Genomic DNA, 15241 nt, shown 5'->3' on the forward strand with positions numbered 1-15241 from the left:
GTAACTTTGTAGAGAAGGCTCCAGCACCGATGACGGCTGCCATGACTTACTCGAAGCCTTGATTGGCCAAATTTGGCAGAAGGCCAAGGCCGGAATGGTTCCCCCCGGCCCCCAATGCCTGCTGAAATCCCTACAGCTATTCAGATCGTGAAAAAAAATAATTCAAAGTGCTAAAACTGGTAGCTTCAAACAGCTTGCAGTTAAGGAAGCTATCGGTTGCCACAGACGTGTGGATGTAGTTTTAGATCAGAGGGACCATAGGCAAATGTAGCAATGTTAGCTATGCTGTTTGAAGACCATTTTTTTTTTGAAAAAGAAAATCATTCATATTACATCTCAATTGCTATCCCATCCCATGCATCCTCCCATTCCTCCCTCCCTCCCACTTTCACCCCATTCCCCTTCCCTATGACTGTGACTGGTGGGGACCTCCTCCCCTTGAATATGATACTAGGGTATCAAGTCTCTTCTTGGTAGTCTGCTATCCTTCCTCCGAGTGCCATCGGGCCTCCCCATCAAGTGGACGTAGCCAAATAAGGGGCACCAGAGTTCGTGTGAAAGTTGAAGACCAATTTTTAACATCTGATTTGAGTTATTTGAGGTATTATCTGAGTGTTCTTGAACCATGTGTAATCAGACTGCTATTTGAATAAACTATTAGCTGCCCAAAAAATATGAAGGGTATGACTGTTTCACAGGTTGGTCAGAGCATCCTATGGATTAACATACAGGAAGAATAAGCAGCCACCTTTGTGGGGGTATACTTCTGAGAGTGTTCCTGGCCACAGCATCCACTTCGCTCCCAGAGCCTTATTTAGCATGGAGTGTCAATGGTATAAAAAGATGGTACAGCAGAAAGCAAATTCCTATTTAAAGTTTCTTATCCTTTTTGTTGTTATTATTACTCACTACACAATGAAATAATTTAAATACCCATCTTTCCTATAAATGTTTAAGAATTAGGATACTTGTATGAAATATAAAAATAATGAATTGATTAATTTCAGATAAAAGCATGTAGACTTGGGTTATAATAATCACACTTCATGTGCTAAACTTTAAAGTTATGCAATATATGATTGATATAAATGTACAGAAACTTTGGCAATCAAACATCACTCTCAGCATTTCAAGGTAATCATTCTAAATTCATATAATATAGAAACATAAAATGTGATTATATTGAGCATGTTCCTATGAGGTCTAATTTCATAAGACAGCAACTATCCGTGCAATTAATTCTTGGAACTGGAGAGATGGTCTAAAAGTGCAGAAGGATTACAGCTCCTGCAAATGGCCAAGTTTCTGTCCCAGTACCTACAAGAAGCAGCTCGTAAATCCTGAAACTCTCACTCAAAGGGATCCACTGCCCTCTTCTGCCTTCCATGGGCACTCTTGCATATGCCTGTGTGTGTATGCACACATGCACACACAAAACCACACACATACAAAACCACACACACACAAGTGCACGCATGCATGCACACATTTACAGAGAAGCTGAGCTCAGTTCACAACTCCTATGCAGGGCACCTCATAAGTCAAGGTCACTGCAGTTGCAGTGAGATTCAACTCCTCTGGTCTACCTGGAAATGTGCACTCACATGCACATAGCCACAGGAGTATACGCATACACAATTAATTAAAAGTTTAAATTAAAATTTTAATTAAAAATTTCTTATTCTTGATTTCAATGTAACGAAGAATTTTTCTGCTATATCGTATTGCAGGAGTTAGCAGCTCACTACTGTTTAATTACTTAGTTCTCCTATTTTATTTTATTTTATAAGCATCACAACAATGAACAGCTTTACTTTATAGCAAAAAAGAAAAAAAAAACCCAGCAGTATATGCTCTTTCTTCTGTGAGCATATAAATTATAAGTACTGTATTATATTTTTATATAATTGTGTACATTTTATAACACTTATAATTTATTGCATTACATATAATTGTAATTTTAAAAACTTTGCCTAGCATATAGATAAAACGTGTATTTACACTGAAGCACATTTTTTAAAATTATAAAACCTAGCATTGCCTGTCTTTGCAACTACTTATTTTGAATATACTTCATATCAAGGGCTGTGTGAATTTTTCTTACCCTTCACTGGAGATATTTCTACCTCATCAGCGGCTCTCAGCGCAATGGTGAAGCGTCGGTCCTCCCCCGGGTTGCTGTCTTGAAGTGTATGCAATACAACAGTCTTCTGCGAGTCAGTCTACATTTAAAGAAGAGGAAAACATTTTTAAGACTAACAAAAGTCAAATCAGACTTATGTACATGAACGTCTTAAGATGTCTTTTTTGCCATCCAGAATTATGAATTATATCCAGGGAGAATCGCAATATAAAAATTCACTCTGGGCCGGGCGTGGTGGCGCCTGTCTTTAATCCCAGAACTTGGGAGGCAGAGGTGGGTGGATCTTTGTGAGTTCAAGGCCAGCCTGGTCTACAAGTGAGTCCAGGTCAGCCAAGGCTACACAGAGAAACCCTGTCTCAAAAAAAAGAAAAAATCACTCTGACTACAAATACCATTTTAGTTTGTTGAAGGGAACAGTGGGGGAAGAACACAACTCTTTATTGAAAAATTTCCAGCATTGAAATTCAAACTTGTTGAGCTATTTGCTCACATCCCAAAGAGACCAAGGCTGTGGAGCTGATGCACACGAGGTACAGTGGGCTGCATGCAATGGAGAGACCATTTCGAGGCTGCAGTCAACAGCCCCTGGGACGTCTGCTGCCCATAGCCACTAGACAAGTTCCGGGCATGCTTCATCGATGTCAGGGTGGTGGTGCCTGCCTCGTTGGCAATTCTGCCTGAAAGCAGCACAGGGGATGACCTACGAGAGAAGGGAGTCTACCCAGAAAGCCTGGTGTTTTGTTACAAGCTTTAATCCTCATTTAACTTTAAGTTTAATTTTTGGTTTGCTCTGTGTTCCCCTGGGTGGGTCCAATCAGCCCTCTGGTTGTTATGGAGACGCCATTGTTTGCATTTACACATTTATGTTCATCTAATTGGTCATCCATTATTCTGATAAATGCTGCCACCAATACTCTTACACATCCTTGTGAGTGTGCAGACTTTTCTGTGCATGTGTCCAGTTCATTTGCCATCCTTAGACTGTAAGCTTGCCTATTCTCTCAATGTTATATGCAACCTTAGCTCAACTCTGGTGTACTTTTTGGTTGTTTCTAGACATACAAATATTGTTACAAACCTAGAGTTGTTCCAACATGTTTTTGTGTTAATAAGAAACAGAGCTCATACCCGAGAGCAATTTATCTAACACACACAGGATTTGCTGTTTGAGTCGCATCAAAGCTGATTTTAACACTACGGGGGGGGGGGTCATTTTAAACAGGGAAATCACAAACATACAAATGAGGGAAAGTGATTTTAAACAGACTGTATTAAAAGGACATTTGTTTTTGTTATGAGGTTAAAAAAAACAAGTCAGTTCTCTATCTTCCCACAGCAGGGACCATGTAAAATATGAAAACTGAATTTTCTGTCAGTCTTCTGTGTTGATAAATGAGTGTGAAAGCATCAGGCATGTTGACTGGGGGATACAAACACATAGAGATACGAGTAGATGCACCCCAAAAGGCAGAAGCATTAAGGACTCTTGAGAGAACTTTAAAAATCTCCGTATACTCCCTCAGCCCTCTGCCTCATTAGTAAACAATGCGAGGCAACGGTTCACGTCACAGAATCCCCAGTTCTCAACAGCATTAACAGCAGGAGGAGAGGACGGAGGCCGATCCAAATCAATCCCTTTGTATGCTAGTTATGAACAGTGACAACGCATGCCCAGCTCAGTGATGTAACAGGGATGACTCACGGAAAGATGAGCTGAGGAAAAGTCTACTAGAAATTTAAATTTCACTTAAGTACAAAGTTTCTAAAAAAAAAAAAAGGAGGGGTTTCTCCTAACCCCTCCAAAAAAATCCTTCTTAGTTTAATCAAAAGTTTCCAAAGATCTTTAACCATGGACAAGTTTTCATTATTCATATTCCACATAAGAACTGTACGGAGCAGCAATCTGGGAATTGCCACTGTGGGCCACTTCAGAAAGGCAGAAATGTAAACTATTTGTTTGCTTTGGAGAGTCAAAGTTATTAAATTTTAAACACAAAAAAGGGGAGATGCGCCTCAGGACCCTGAGGTAGCAAGCTGCCATTTTCATGACCTCTTTTTTTTAAATATTATCTTTTTCATTAACGACTTCCCAAGTGCCAGGAAATTAGTCCGCTCACAAATCATGTCTCCTGCAGGCCTCACACCTCACCCTGGTTAAGCGCTGTGGTTCTCACTTTGTACTTTGGAAATCAAAGGTCATCAGCATTAATAAGTTTGCCCAGATCCACATGGTATTTAAGTGGTAAGAAGAAGATTTCAATTAGTCTCATTAAGATGTAAAATCAGAAGCAAGGCATGGTGGCGCACGCCTTTAATCCCAGCACTCGGAAGGCAGAGGCAGGCGGATCCCTGTGAGTTCGGGGCCAGCATGGTCTACAAAGCAAGTCCAGGACAGCCAAGGCTACACAGAAAGACCCTGTCTTGAAAAACCAAAAAAAATAAAAAGATGTAAAATCAGTCCATGGCTGCTTGCAATGTTACAAGAGAAGCACAATTGACAAAAAAAACAAAACAAAACAAAACAAAACAAAACCATAGTAAATAAAATTAATACAAATACGAGACACCTAAGAGACCTGTCACAGTGTAGAAACAGGCAGGAAAGAAGTTAAGAGACTAATCACTGAGCAAAGCATGTAAGGCTGAAGAACAGAAGAGAAAATTCAGAACAGCCTAAGTGTCCCTCAGTAGAAGAATGAATAAAGAAACTGTGGTACTGAAAGGGAAAAATTTTAATTAGCATTAAAGCAACCAGAACAGCAGAGCTCTCTAACTCATAAGTGCAGGTCGACAGGTATGCTAGCCCAAGGTCCCAGATGATAAGTCACAAAGAATGCGGAACTAAGAGACAAAGGCCTATTGAATGTTCCAGGGACCGGCTGGCCATAAAAGATAGGGAGGATACACAAGGACAAATTCCTGAGAGAAACAGGTACTGGACATGGTCGAGTGAGTAATGAGCCAAGACCCCTCATCCAATCTTATGGTGTCTGCTTAATCCCCCCCTTGAGGCCCGCACACAATGTCCCAGGTTTGAGTTTAGCCAGATGTGTCGTTAGCTCAGATAAACATCTCCCCTCAGGTTCCAAGAAAAACAGGAACCAAGGACTGTAAGTCTGAGCTTACCCCAGATCTGCCTATGCAATTTGCTGATGTTCAAATGTTTGAAACAACCAATCGTGTGTGGCCGCGCCAAAACTTCCCACTCCCCCCAACCCTTGCCCATATAAACCCCTAACCCCTGGGCTTCTGGGTCGACCCCTCTGTCTCCTGCGTGAGATACGTGTCGACCCGGAGCTCCGCCAATAAACTGCCTCATGTGTTTACAGCAAGACGGTCGTTTATGTGTCTTTGGGTGCGCGTCATCCCGAGGCCTGAGTGAGGGTCTCCCTTTGGGGGTCTTTCAGTACATATACAGTATGGAATACTACTCAGCTATTAAAAACAAGGAATTCTGAAATGTGTGGACAAATGGATTGAGCTAGAAGTGATCATAATGAGTGAGTTAGCCTAGAAGCAGAAAGACTCAAATGGTATATACTCATTTATATCTGTACACTAGCCCAAGGGGCATGTCCCATGAAAGCCTTCACTTACCAGGAAATTGGAACAGAGGGGAGGACATCCTATTGGGACTCTAGATGAGAGAAGCATGGGAGAATAGCAAAGTAGAAGGATCCAGAGGGTCCTAGAAACCTACAAGTAGAACATTATGATAGGCAGATTTGGGCACAGGGGTCCCGCTCAAACTAAGGCATCAGCCAAGGACAATATAGGCAGTAAACGTTAAACCCTTACCCAGATCTAGCCAATGGACAGAACATTCTCCACAGTTGAGTGGAGAGTGGGGTATGACTTTCACACGAACTCTGGTGCCTCACCTTTGACCACGTCCCCTGGAGGGGGAGACCTGGTGGCACTCAGAGGAAGGATAGCAGGTTACCAAGAAGAGACTTGATACCCTATGAGCATATAAAGGGGAAGGAAGTCCCCCTCAGGAACAGTCATAGGGGAGGGGAATAAGGGGAAAATGGAAGGGAGGGAAGAACGGGAGGATACAAGGGATGGGATAACCATTGAGATGTAACAAGAATAAATTAATTAAAAAAAAGAAAAAAAAGAAAATTCAGAACTACAGAAACCACGATGGTGCAGAGAGATCATGGGAGTGGGGAGGGGTTAGGAGCACAAACCGAGCGAAAGAGCACAGTATCCCAAGTGTTTGATGCAAGAAATTTGGTTTACATGAAACACACATATTTAATTTAAACTGTAGTATGAAATACCATGTTACTGGAACAGATTGCGGAGCCCCAACTCCATGTGTGGAGGAAGAAGGTACATATGCCTTGAAAGACACTATCGGTAGTGGTTCTCACGGGAGGAGTGGGGCGACTGCTCTTATTTTTCATCCCTCTGTACTTTTGAGGTTTATACCAGGAGCACATCCCCAATGGCTCCGCATATTGTGAATTGGAGGCAAAGAGCCGACGTCAAAGCTGGCAAGAGCATCCCAAGGGCGGTGGTGTGATCAGAGCAGCATAAGAAATGTCCCTGTCACCCTCAAATGTGATTTATATCCTCAGTATGGTGCCTTTCTCCTCTTCTTTCTTTGCCTCGAGGATTGTGTGGCTTCTTGTAGCAAACCCTAAAAACTGTTCCTAAGGAACTGCTCGCCTCAGGGAAAGGCCTGAGAGGGAAGGGATGCTAGTGAGGCCTCTTGGGAGCAATGCTGCTGAAACGGGCACCAGGGCAGCAGGGATGGGCAGAAGGTGAGGAGGACAAACGGTAAACAGGAAGACAGCGCTGATAAAAGACCAGTGGAAGCGAGGAGGGATGAGCAGGGTAGGCGTCTCGTGAGCGTGTCCCTAACCCACATCTCCGCAGTGGATGCTTGAGATACTATCTCAGCCGTGCTATCAGCATCGATGTCTGAGAAATCGAAGTCTGTAAGTTTGATTCCCTTTGAGATTATGTGATGATGGCATCTATGAGATTATGTGATGACGGTAGCCATGAGATTATGTGATGACGGTAGCCACTGCTATGCCTGCTGCATGTCTGCAGAGTTGACGTTGTCTTGAAGAAGACGCATGTTCCATGTCTGACCCACTGGAGAAGTTCTACACAATAAGGGTGGTAAAAGATCCAATTCCAAAGAAAACAGAAACTCTGTCTCAACGATAAATATATATGTAATGGCTGCAGAAAGGCTGCCATTGGGGGATGACACTCAGATGTTTGGTTTGTCTGGCAGACTCGACCAGGTGACAGATGTGACAGGAAGGCACTGTGAACTGTTACCGAGGCAGGATCCGAAGTATCCAATATGGAAGGACCGCCCCCTTCCCTCTCCCTCCCTTTTTCACCTTGTCTTCCCTCATTTCCTCTCAATGCAGATGGATTTTTTACAAATACCAGAAATACTAAACACCAGCATGTGGATTCATAAGCAATACCGCAATACTCTGTACAAAGCTAGGGAAACACAACAGGAACGCAGAGGCTGACTGTACCTCATCAAAATAAAGTGTCCCATTCAGAGGACTGAGGTCATCTTTGGCCTCCTCTTCCACAGCCCAGTGAAGTCGGACAGCTCCTTTTCCCCCTGGGGACCGGACAACTGTCAGCGTCACATATGAATCAGGGTCATCAGACAAGAGGGATTCCCCAACCATTACCTGCAAGAAATAAAGTCCAGTAAGGCAAACACAGCTTTTAAAAATGGGAGGAAAAAGAAATCTTACTTAGTTGTGATCATCACAGTTTTGAATTTTATTTTTTTTATTTTTATTTTTTTTTGTTTTGTTTTTCGAGACAAGGTCTCTCTGTGTTAGCCCTGGCTGTCCTAGAGTCACTTTGTAGACCAGGATGGTCTCGAACTCACAATGATCCGCCTGCCTCTGCCTCCCGAGTGCTGGGATTACAGGCATGCGCCTCCACGCCCGGCTTTGACTTTTAAAGTTCTATTCACAACATGTCACCGTGTAGCAGGGAAAAGGGTTCTCTCAAACCAAGCTTCTTCTCTTTCCTGTACATTAGGCCACTTGGTATTTCAATTTTCTCTTGAAATTATGTGGAACAAGGTGGCTGCACTGTCAGTAGGCCACAGCTAAGCAGAAACTCAAACTTCCCCACAATCCTCCACATCCACTCTCCCCATGTGCAGGTGAACAGAAGAGATGCCCCAAGAGCTCTACAAAGTTCACATGCAGCTATGGAAGGAATCTTGTTCCTGCCGTCAGCTGGAGAAGAGTGGTCCACGGCAGTTAGAGAGGCAGGCACACTACCACATCCCGCTTACAAACAGTTACAATAAAGGAGCAGGGACTTGGGTTCTTTGTTCCAGTATCCAGGCTCCTGTAATGAGGCAGGTACAACTAACTAGCCTCTGAATGGTCAGAATTTGCCAGTGCCAGTGAGTTGAAGTTTTTAGTAAGCTGCTTGGCCATAGCAGAAGAGGAAATATTTACAAAGCTGTCGATGCCGCCCCCGACCAGCAGGAAAGACACCAACACCGGGAACTCTTCTTGCAGCAGTTTATTCAGGAACTTTGACTACCGGAGTGACCCCGGGAAAAGCGCCCACAGAACCTTTATAGTGTGCCTGGTCCTATCAGAGACTGCCACGTTGTCGCTCTTGGTTGGTGCGTTCAGATCACGCCACCTCACGCTAAGCCTTGTTCGGATCATGCCACCTCACGTTATGCCTTCAAGCATGCGCATAAGGGGCTCGCTCAAAGGCGCATTGCGCATGCGCACAAGGGGTGCATTGCACCAGGGAAGCAGCAGGGGGCACTGCTATCTGTGGCTCTCCACACAAAGCTATTTTGAGTAGTGGGATGGACAGTCCAAACCAATAATCCGTTTTTGGGCTTACACTGTTTCTCTCAGTGTGTGTGTGTGTGTGTGTGTGTGTGTGTGTGTGTGTGTGTGTGTGTTTCCATCTCTGTTTTGTTCTGCAGATTTTTAAAATGTACAGTGTGTGTGTGTATGCATGTGTGTGCATGTGTGCACATGTGCACATGTACATGTGCATGCGTGCATACGTACTTGCATGTGTGTGTGTGCATTCGTGTGTGTGCATGTGCATGCATGCGCATGTGTGGACGCATGTGTGCATATGTGCACATGTACGTGTGTGTGCATGCGTACGTGCATGTGTGTGTGTGTGCATGCTTTCCTGTGTGTGAAACCAAGCTTGAGTACTGATCTTTGTCCTGTACTGGCCCTTGTCTCCTACCTAGCTTGAGACCGGGTCACTGTTGTTTTCCTGCAGCTGCATACACTAGGCGAGCCAGCCAACCCCTCCCAGGGATTATCCTGCATCTGCCTCCCACTTCTCCAAATTCGGTGCTTGAATGGGAATGCGCCACCACCACACCCCACAGGTTCATACATTTGAATGCCCGATCCCTGGTTGGTGAAATTGTTTGGGCAAGGATTAGGAGGTGTGGCCTTGACAGAAGAGATATGTCACTAGGGATGGGCCTGGAGGTTTCAAAAGCCCTTGCTAGGTCTCTCTCTCTCTCTCTCTCTCTCTCTCTCTCTCTCTCTCTCTCTCTCTCTCTCTCCCCTTCCCTCCCTCCCTTCCTCCCTCCATCCTCCCCGCCATCATTCCTGCCTGTGAATTAGATGGAAGCCCTCAGCTGCTGTCCCAGCACCATGCCTGTGCTGCCTCCACATTTCCCACCATGATGGTAGGGGACTCATCCTCTGAAACAACAAGCAAGCTTTCTTTTTTTTTTTTTTTACAAGTTTCTCCTTTGTCGTGTCATCTCTTCACAGCAACAGAAAAATAACAGACGCCACGGGAGTGCTGGGATTACAACAGCTTCTACTATAGATTTGACTGGTATGTAGGTTCTTGGGATCTGAACTCAGATCCTCCCATTGACTTCTCTCCTGAGCCACCCTCCCCCTTGTTAAAGGAGACGCACTACATTAATTTACTAGCAGTAGCATTTCTTATGCCTAAGTCCTTACTGAAACATCTGGTCTGAGTGAAGTATACACGCTCACTCTGGACAGCAAAGTGCAAGCAGCACCCAGCTGTGCAGATTTGAAGTGTAACTGCACACTTTCCATTTTGAAGACAGAAACTTAGCAGCCATAGCCTAATCTTGTTTTTGTGTCTGTTTGTTCAGTAGGCTCTATGTTAGAATCAAGAACAGAGATTTGGTGCTAACTAAAGTTTATTAAGTTTTTGTTGTTTTGTTGTTGTTGTTGTTGTTCTGTTGTTGGTTTTTTTTTTAAACTCTGAAGACCATATATGTACATGTATTTGGATAAAATAAGTTTATATCTACTTCAAGTGCTTTGACCCCATACCAAGTGCTGTTCACACTCCTGCTTATGACAAAGAAGGAAGGACTCAGTCAATAAACAATCTGTGTACATATCTTATGCTTCGCTTGGAACACGCATGCAGATATTTCACATGTCTATCTTCTTACACGTGGCCCTTGTGAGCATCTTACTTTGATGTGTTGACATTAACAATCTTTTCTCAGTGTCTTTCAGCTTTCTTTCTAACCTGTTACTGACTAATGCTATTCACTGTGCATAGTATTAGATGTTTTCCATGCTTTTTGGGACGTAAGACACTTTGTGCTAAGAAACGCAGGATACAGCGAAAACAAATACAAAGGGCTGAGTGAACATTAGTACTAATTTTAATTAAAAGAGTAAAAGCATCAACTGCACTCACTAATGCAAAACCTAGGTGTGAGTGCTGTACACACATCAACCTACTTATTCCTTGTCATTGTTATAACAAAATCACAACAGGATCTGGGTTCTAATTTTACTTTTAGAGTGACATAATTAGTAACCTGAGGTCAGTAGATTAATGCTACAATCGTGCTTAAATTAGGTTTATAGTGCTAATTTTAATAACAGTAATTAAGATAAAATGAATAACAACAATTATTTGTGAATCATAGAGACAGTTTGTGTTCCTGGAGATGCAGAAGCTTCTAAACAAACTGAATGTCCAGCCTCAAAAAGTCCTCACCAACTGAAAAACTCAACTTTAAACCTTGAAATTATTTGTGTCCAGTTAGCTTTCCATAGAAGGAGGAGTGAGTGGCTGATAATCACAGATTTCATATGCCCGAGTTCACCTTTGATAATGTTACAAGCAAAAGTATTTTTGTAAGTTTTTACCAAGTGAAGATTTGAGCAGTTAGTCCTGCTCAAATCTGAAAAGATAAATTACATATTCATGTGTGCCATATAGGCCAACAAATATTTTATGTGCCAATCTTTTAAGAAATATTATGTGATTTGAAATGCCATGAGATAATAATGATGTTTATCTCAGGATCTTATACATTTTGTGTCCCCCAGATGTTAGCTTATTCTAAGCAAAGACGCCTGCTTGTTTCTTGCCTGATTATAGCGAAACTGTACTCTTAAATGTCTCATTTTCTTGTAAAATCGCAATTACACTGACAAAGTCATCAGGCAATTTTTAGGCTGTTTTAAATTTTTCAAGTATCTGAAAAATTGAGATCTTGTAGACAAGTTGTAAAGCTCTAGCCTCGCAGCCAGAGAACGGTAAAGAAGAAGGCATCAGAGCAGCTGGTTTATTGCTGAATATTGCCCATAACAAACGATTGATTACCTGAGAGATGAGATAGTGAGTCGTGACGCACTGAGCCAGAGAAGTTTCTCAGTAAATATAAATTATCAAAAGATCCTTATGATTATCTCATCTTGGAGTTGTCTTTAAGAGATAAATTCATAGCCGGACATGGTGGCGCACGCCTTTAATCTCAGCACTCAGGAGGCAAAGGCAGGCGTTATCACTGTGAGTTCGAGGCCAGCCTGGTCTACAAAGCAAGTCCAGGACAGCCAAGGCTAACACAGCAAGACCCTGTCTTAAAAAAAAAAATACATATATATATATTTATAACAATTATATGTCATACCACATAATAATTGTTATGATAGAGATTTCCCTGCTTTTATGTTTATAAGACAATGTTAATGTAGGAAATGCCACCAAACATAGAGACAACTGCACATCTCATGCTTGCAACCGGTCAAGCTTTTCAGCTCTACTCAGGGGCAAAATCCATCATAAGTCGGTTCCCTCTCTCAGATCTTGGAAGAAAACAGCTAATGAAAAAAAGGGCAGATATACGGAGAAACACGAGCTGTGGGAGCAGAGAATATATTCCAATATTTTGCTCAATATAATCCAAGGTAAAACATTAGGACAATGAGTGAATAGCAATAAATGTCACCAGCTCAACCCATCAGATGCAACCTGAGACGTGTGGTGAAAGTCCTCTCAACGAGGAGAGCATTCTGACAGCAAAGCTGCAAGAAAACGGAAGGCGCGGATGGGAAAGACACCGTGGTCTACCACAAGCAATAAAAATGAATGCTGAGATCGCCCGGTGTGACAAGCTCTTGCTACGTCTTATACCTAATCGTGTACATAGCATGGAGGAGTGTTTCCTACAGCAGTGGCCTACTCAAACCAACCCTCAGGAGAGGCTCATCAAGTGAACGGTCATGAAAAGCTTCAGGGCAAAGATTCAAGATACTGTTCGACGGAAAACTACATGAAAAGCTGGGGAAAGCAGGCCCCTGCTGTATTTAACTTACACTCTTCTCTTCAAATCCAAATATTCCAAACGGAGAATCATTCGATGGGATGACAACAGTCAACACGGTATCATCGCCTAGTCGGCCGCCACCAGCCACACTCACTAAGGAGACGCTGAATGTTTCTGCGAGCTCAAATTCAGCATCATCAGTTATGGCTATTTCTATCGGTGCAGCGACCTATGAAACAAAGGGGCGGAGGGGAGGAAAGGAAGATTCGGGAGGGGGAAGGGAAAAAGGGGAAAGACAGAATGTAATAATAACGGTTCCTCTTATTTTATTCATTATTTTAGATGAGTGAAACAAAACACAATAGAAAAGAAAAACATAGGTTTTTGCATATGACGTTCAAAATACATTTAAAATAATATATATATATATATATGTTCTCTACAAAGTAAGAAATGTAAAATCTATTGTTTTCAAGATAAACAAACTGCATACTTAATAAAATAGGCTATTTTATTGGTGAGATAAAATTTAATGGATTTTTAAGCAAAAATTTCTCAACTGCATGCAGTTTCTAACAACCACCACACAAGCGTAAAACCCAGTGTACCCAATATTAATATTGTGTGACAGGAAATGGGACCATAAGCCATCACTCTGGGCTGGAGCCGCAGTTCAGTGGTGGAGAGCACCCACTGCTCTTGGAAGGAACCCAAGGTGGCTTCCAGCCAGGCCCAAGTCAGGTGGCTCACAGTCACCTGTCACTGCAGAGGATCGGATGCCTGAATCTGGCTTCCTCGGGAACCTCCCCACACATGCACCAACCCACACACACTCATATAAAATAAAACTAAATCTTTCAAAAACATTCTGACTTCTTCAATCAAACTGGCAAGGAGAAAGGGATGAAAACTTCAACTGTTAAAAAAGTACGTATAATCAGGACTCATAACCAGACTCATTGGGGTCTATGTAAAACATTTAATAAATATTAAATAAAACTGGGCCCAGCCTGTGATTTCATACGTGATCACAAAAATACTCTGCCTACCTCTTCACGTTAAAATCTTCGTCTGTACAATCTACCTAAGATGCAGTACTTCGATGCATAGATCATAAAATAAATTTCCCATCTAAAACATTTAACAATGGGGGCAAGCGAAAGATCAAGAAGCCACACCCAGGCACACAGAAGCTTAAACAAAATCAAATGAGACCACAGCTTGTTACAATGGCCATACTTTAACATGTACTATACAATACGGGATATTTCCCCCCACCCCCACCCCTTGCCCGTGTTAGGAAGTTTAAAAAACAATGATCTACAGAATGCTGGTAAACAAGGAGAGTTCAAGTTCATGCTCCAAAGAAAATGCCAGGAGTCCAGCTGCTTCGGCAAAAAAAAAAAGCTGATTAAGTTGCGACTGCTTTAATATAAAAATCCCCTCTTCACTTGTGTCACCCTCGGCCCAGGCTTGGTAGGAAACAATTCAAGTTCTGACTTTAATAAACAATCGTTAACCATACTAGGTTTTTGCGCATAGGAAGTCTAGATGTGCATGTATTGTTTAGCATCGCAGCACCCCAGACTTGGCACATGCTATGTAACTCTATACAGGCAAAAGTCAGGCTAAACGTGGGTAGTTTCTGCTACTGAACAAGTTACGAACATGCTGGTGGCTCACACGCCTTTCTATTTTATTTACTAAGTAAGGACGTGTGCTGGGAAAATAGCTCAGCTACGGTAACATGGTCCTGTAATCCAGGCATCCCTAAGGAAAGAGAGAGGCAGGGAACTGAGAACCCACAGAACCGCACAGGCCAGCTACCTTGCCATTGGTAGCGAATGTGAATGAGGGATCCTGTCTCAAAGAAGATGGAATGTAAGGATAAACACATGATGCTCTCCTCTAATTTCCACACACATGCTGTGGCACACACAGCCAGAGATACACACACATGCACACATACACACATGCACAAACATGCATGTGTGTATGTGCGCACACACATATACACAGAGAGACCGAGACAAAGATTTTTTTTTTCTAATTACAAAACTGTCCTATTTGTACTTATTCAAGGGGCCCAGCTTACAAAACTAGTAACACTGGGGAAATAACTTATATTTATTGATTGCTTAACCTAAAGCTAGAATATTATTTACCCAACTTTCCCAAATCTGGACAATTTTGTTCCTATTCTATCATTTTCCTCTTTGATTACAAATCAAGTTTTAAATAGCAGGAAGGATTCACATACTACGAGCTCTCTACTTTGAAGTGTCTGCACCTGAGAATTCTCAGTAGACATAAAGAATAGATGCTTTAACCACCAGGAAACAAAGAATAAATGCTTTAACCACCAGGAAAATACAAATTAAAACTACTTGGAGGGGCTGGAGAGATGGCTCAGTTGGTTAAGAGCACCGCCTGCTCTTCTGAAGGTCCTGAGTTCAAATCCCAGCAACCACATGGTGGCTCACAGCCATCTATAATGTAACCTGGTGCCCTCTTCTAGCCTGCAGGTA

General features: G+C 42.5%; 1 protein-coding gene and 1 long non-coding RNA gene across 2 annotated transcripts in view; one reads left to right on the forward strand and one right to left on the reverse strand.

The window, feature by feature from the left end:
- The window catches only part of ADGRV1 (adhesion G protein-coupled receptor V1), a 517649-nt gene that overhangs the window by 342774 nt on the left and 159634 nt on the right, over positions 1-15241 (reverse strand). Inside the window, exons 59-61 of the mRNA XM_084801946.1 lie at positions 12763-12942; positions 7660-7824; positions 2105-2222 (exon numbers count right to left, since the gene is read on the reverse strand). Of these exons, the coding sequence (XP_084658072.1) occupies positions 2105-2222; positions 7660-7824; positions 12763-12942 (463 nt within the window). The remainder of the gene's footprint in view (positions 1-2104; positions 2223-7659; positions 7825-12762; positions 12943-15241) is intronic.
- The window catches only part of LOC311609146, a 1107741-nt gene continuing 1102206 nt past the window's right edge, over positions 9707-15241 (forward strand). The window contains exons 1-2 of the long non-coding RNA XR_014783280.1: positions 9707-9842; positions 9931-9997. This is a non-coding gene — a long non-coding RNA (uncharacterized lncRNA). The remainder of the gene's footprint in view (positions 9843-9930; positions 9998-15241) is intronic.

The sequence above is a fragment of the Acomys minous genome (assembly GCF_964271855.1).
Source record: "Acomys minous genome assembly, chromosome: 11".
NCBI lineage: Eukaryota > Metazoa > Chordata > Mammalia > Rodentia > Muridae > Acomys > Acomys minous.